The 5,592-nt window shown below is 30.3% G+C and overlaps 1 protein-coding gene across 1 annotated transcript; it reads right to left on the bottom strand.

Annotated features, from left to right (window-relative positions):
• Window positions 1-2,083: 2,083 nt before the first annotated feature.
• LOC113368172 lies at window positions 2,084-3,518 on the bottom strand (the record flags this gene model as incomplete). Its single annotated transcript, XM_026609772.1, has 3 exons — window positions 3,391-3,518; window positions 2,884-3,299; window positions 2,084-2,304 (listed from the first exon to the last, which is right to left on the bottom strand). Coding segments are annotated over exons 1-3 (765 nt in total), but the record flags the coding sequence as incomplete, so codon positions are not given.
• Window positions 3,519-5,592: the final 2,074 nt, after the last annotated feature.

The raw sequence follows: 5,592 nt of genomic DNA, 5'->3' as shown, positions 1-5,592 counted from the left end.
TGACAAAGACTTGGTTGGATAACACATCGTGCACAATTATTTAAATAAATAAATTAAGATGAATTTGTTTATACATACATTTTCAAATAAATATATGCATATAAGATTTGAAATTAAATACACTCGCGTGTAATGTATCTCATTTTATGTATATAAAATATATATTCTGATGTGGTCGGTATAAAATATACATACATAATTTGTCTTTCAAATTCTTATATTGTAAATATAAACAATTCATCTAAAATTCAAGTTTAAAATCTTGCCTAAATTTTCGGTATATTCTGCTTCGTACCGCTGCTCTTGGCCAAATTCTGCGAAAAAAAGGGAAAAAGAAGGAGGAGGAGAGAGAAGGGGGAGGTGGAGAAACCAAAAAAAACTCCCCTAAGTCCCAGATCAATTTTTCTCTTTTCTGTTCAGCGTTGAATCTTTTTTATGTTTTTTAGTGCTCCCTCACAACAATTCCCAAAGTCAACACTCGAATGAAATGAAGTCCACCTTGAAATTTTCACACCGAGAAAAAATTACTGGGACTTTGTTAAAATTTTTTAACTTCCCCGAGTCAAAAATAAGTTCTAATTAGGACCCTAAGCTTCGAACTAGCTGCTTTTAGGTACATAAAGCTCTTCCAAGTACGTAAAAACAGTTACAAGCTCTTTTAGAATCGAAAGTACTACAAATAAACACATTATATTTTTGACATATACAACATAACCTCATCGCATAAGCTCGCCACTAGCAGAACATCTGAAAAATGCTAAATTTACATATTTGTTTAAATGTATAACAGAACAGAATATGATATGTCAAATCTCCAATTTCTCATGTAAATAATTAAACATAATTAAATGTATTACAACTAATAATGAAGTGTAATAAAAAAAAAAACATTTTAATAATGAAATTTATTAAGTACATAACATCATAAACGAAACTAATAATTTTTAACTCTTTGTTGCCTTTTTTTTACTCTAATTCATACTTATTTATAGGTAATCCTACATAAATATTTCCATCAATATTGATATATATACAAACATATAGTAATGATTTTACAGGAATAGCAATGAAGCTTTTTTTTCTTGTACATTTTTTATAAATGATAATTTAAACTTTTATATAATATTTATGACCTTTCCCGATGAAGCAATCTTCAATATTGGATTCTTCCACAATAGCAAAATGTTCATTATTAATTTTTAAAAAACAATGCAAGAATCCAATATTGTATTTGTTATTTAAATTGTAAGAAATAGCACTGGAATAGTTTGCATGTTATTCCTGTACATTTCAGCAATAAATAATTGATCATTCTTCAAAACTCGAAGATAGTATTTTAAAGAAATGTTTTCAACTGTAATGTTGGAGGTTCGAAGTGCAACCTTACTTTGCTTGGAAACTCTTTAAATACTTTATATACTCCAACACTATAAGTATGTTCAAATATTTTTCAATTATCTTCACCTGTTTTTTTCTTGTTAAGCAAAACTCTTAAACTTCCTTATTTTTCATACATTCAATTATTTTTCCTTCTTTATATAAAATTCTTGAGATTTGCTTACTTGAGAATAAATATGCCGTGTTCCATGAATTAATTTTAATAATTGGCCATTTATATCCTCATATTCGAAACAAGAATATACCCACAATGGTCCAAGATTCTGTACACAGTCTGGTAAATGTAATAATGTACATTGTACATTTATGGAGCAGTACATTTCACTATACAAGTATTCAAAACATTTAACATATTTGTGTAAAAAATCTCTAGCAACATCAAGTTTATACAAAGATATAGTATTGGAATTCAAAATGGAAATTCCAGCCACCAGCAACACATAATGTTCAAAATATTGTGGTGCAAGAATTCCATACAAAACAGGTAACGAGTAATGAAAGAACCACAATTTTAATTCTGATGCTTTCCAATGTAGTAACTCTGTAACACTTCGAGGCATCCGATGCACAAATTTGGGTGGTTTTATCGATTTTAATCTAGCATCAATTACATTTATCACGGCATATAAAGAAAAAGGCTTATTTTAAATTCAGTATTGAAAAATAAAGATAACAATTTTTTTACAACACCACCTTCTACACAATGCATCCTATCAATGGCCATCCCCATGACATAATCAGGCATAATCAGTGAAAGTGCTGTGGGACCTTTGATTCCCATTATTGGTGCATCTCTTGAAGCATTGTCAGCAAATGATCTGCAATTTTGTAATGTTCTTTTCTCAATATTATTAGTATATGGGTATACGTGAACATTACCACCTGTTTCTAATGTAAAATTCATGCCTGGGCAAAAACAATATGAGCAACCGTAGTACCCGTTATACTGGACAAAATTTAAACAATCACTTCTAGCAGGCAAATCACAAGTGCCCAACAAAAGAATACCCTTGACTGTAATATTAATTCTCCGACATGGTATGTAAACCTCAATACCATTGACAAGTTTCTTTAGATCATCATAAAACACATGAAAAAAATAATTCATATTAGGCTTTTTGTCTCCATACCAAAGACCTAATAATAATGTATTTTCCCTTTTTTGCGTTCTTTAATAGGTAACTCATTAAGTGTTAAATAAATAGGCCATGCACTGATTTTTGAGGATTTAAATACTGGTATGCCGTCTGTATACCAAGTGAATGAAATATTGTCAGGGTTACAAAGAAAGCCCTTTTGTACATATTTACGGTATAAAACACCATCATAGACATCAGATATACAATCTGGGTTATTATTTATCCGCTTATTATGGCAATCTTGTAGCTTCGAATAAAATCCATCTCTCTTGTACATTTCTCTCAAGTGTTCAAGAAATGGTAATTGAATAAAATATGGATTTTTTTTTTTGGGGACATGATGGACAAATGCTGTCAGACTCCAGTTGCACTCGACCACAGAAATGGCAATAGTAATGTTTAATAAATTCAGAATGATCTAAAGAAAAATATTTTCTAAATTTGTACAGACTGTTTTTAACCAGTCTACTTTTCATACAATGCAAATTAATAACAGCAATTATATCAGCTATGCACTCTAGTGAAACGTTATGACGTAAAAAAATCATTAATATGAGAAACATGCTATTTGATACTGTTATTGGAGCATTTTCGTAAACCTGTTCATCAAAATTGACTTCTCTCTCTTCGGGTTGATCTAATTCAGATTCATCTTCCACTTCAAACACACATTTATGTTCAAGTTCATCTTCTTGATCATTTTGTTGAGAATAATCATAAACATCATTTTCAAGAATAGTATCATATCGTACACCATCATCACTGTAAAACGTATAATTAGACAAATTGATATGTGTAACAAAAATACAAAAAATAATTGATTTATAAAATGAAATGAAATCTACATGCTTACCGTGTGAGAGTTGAAATATTTTCAACTAAGTTTATAGATTCTCTATTATTACATCCATTAAAAGCTTGCATTAGCCGTTTTCGCATTTGTCGAGGGCTAACTTGATCTATAGATTTCCTTGGTATCATTTTAATACTTATATAAATGACAATTAATATATAAAACAACTAAAAAAATGAAAACACCAAAATTGCAAACACAAAAAACTGTATATGCAACGAAATTCAATGTGCACGTACATTTCGCGCCATAAAAGCTTAACAAGTTGTCTGCCGACCACTCTGAATGCCTATGTTCATTTTTTTTATGTTATAATTATAGCAAACTGAAAATTATGTGATCATAAAAAATATAACATAAATAAATAACTAGTTGGTTTGGTATTTAGCCTTGAGGCAAGTTACATGAACTTCCCGAAATGTGTAAATAATCGACTTAATCAAAAAAAAATGTGTAAATAATATACTTCATTAATCCTACTTTTAAAAACGATAATAATTTTAGCAAACTTTGACGAATTTTTAAAATTAAACTACTTGTCGTTAGGCCGTAATATTACAGTAAGTTCTATAAGACCATGATGTATATCGCCAAAAAAATTTCCATGAAAATCGGCTTAATTTTTTTTTTCAACAGTTAATAACAAGAAAACGGCTCGGTAGATTTCCAACCTAAAATTAATCAGTATCATTCCCAACTAATATCTTTCGAACAGTTTTTGATATTTAAAAATCGGTTCGGTAGGATGAGCTTAAATGTCGACGAAAATTTAACACTTTTTTTCAACAGTTAATTACAAAAAAACGGCTCGGTAGATTTTCACCTAAAATTAATCAGTATCATTCCCAACTAATATCTTTCGAACAGTTTTTAATATTTTAAAATCGGTTCGGTAGGATGAGCTTAAATGTCGACGAAAATTTAACACTTTTTTTCAACAGTTAATTACAAGAAAACGGCTCGGTAGATTTTCACCTAAAATTAATCAGTATCATTCCCAACTAATATCTTTCGAACAGTTTTTGATATTTTAAAATCGGTTCGGTAGGATGAGCTTAAATGTCGACGAAAATTTACCACTTTTTTTTCAACAGTTAATTACAAGAAAACGGCTCGGTAGATTTTCACCTAAAATTAATCAGTATCATTTCTAACTAATATCTTTCGAACAGTTTTTGATATTTTAAAATCGGTTCGGTAGAATGAGCTTAAATGTCGACGAAAATTTAACACTTTTTTTCAACAGTTAATTACAAGAAAACGGCTCGGTAGATTTTCACCTAAAATTAATCAGTATCATTCCCAACTAATATCTTTCGAACAGTTTTTGATTTTTTAAAATCGTTCGGTAGGATGAGCTTAAATGTGGATGAAAAGTTTTTTTCAAATTACAAAGAAACGGCTTGGCAGATCGTTGCACAAAACTGACAAACGATAGTCCTCACCGAAATACATCAAATGGCTTTTAAATTTCTAAAATCGGTTCAGGCGTTTTTGAGAAAACGTCGATCAAAAGTCTAATTTTGACAAATGCCAAAAAGACCATACTGATTTTTGCAAACTTTGACGAATTTTTAAAGCTGAACCAGTTGTCGTAGGGCCGTAATATTTTAGTATGATCTAGAAGACTATGGTATCTATCGTCAAAAAAATAATCATAAAATCGTCGAATTTTTTTTTTTTAAACTTTATTACAAGAAAACGGCCCGGCCGATCTCTACCAAAAACTAATCAGCACGATTCCCAACCAATATCTTTCGAACGGTTTTTGAATTTTCAAAATCGATTCAGAATTGCGGGCTAAAACGTAGACGAAAAATTTTTCACTTTTCTGCCATTTATGAAGAAACGGCTTGGCCGATCGTCGCACAATACTGACAAACAATAGTTCTCGTGCAGATACATCGAATGGCTTTTAAATTTTTGAAATCGGTCCAGCCGTTTTCGAGAAAACGTCGATTTACGGCAAAAAATCTGTTCACATACACACACACACACACACACACACACACACACACACACACACACACACACACACACATACTTTTTCCAAATTTGGTCTCATTCGATTCAGAATGGCTTGAAACGTCGAGAAAACATAAAATTAGCGAATCGGGTTTTTTGATGAAAACATAAACTTCTCCTTCGGGAAGTTAAAAATATAATTTACATTAATTTTAATCTAAATAAATGATAATATAA

The sequence above is a fragment of the Ctenocephalides felis genome, unplaced genomic scaffold, assembly GCF_003426905.1.
Source record: "Ctenocephalides felis isolate EL2017-DRISC unplaced genomic scaffold, ASM342690v1 CF-g0.4_SCAFFOLD_00070, whole genome shotgun sequence".
NCBI classification, from domain to species: Eukaryota; Metazoa; Arthropoda; class Insecta; order Siphonaptera; family Pulicidae; genus Ctenocephalides; species Ctenocephalides felis.
Note: the sequence above shows the minus strand (reverse complement) of the source record. Positions and strands in the feature narration are given on the sequence as shown.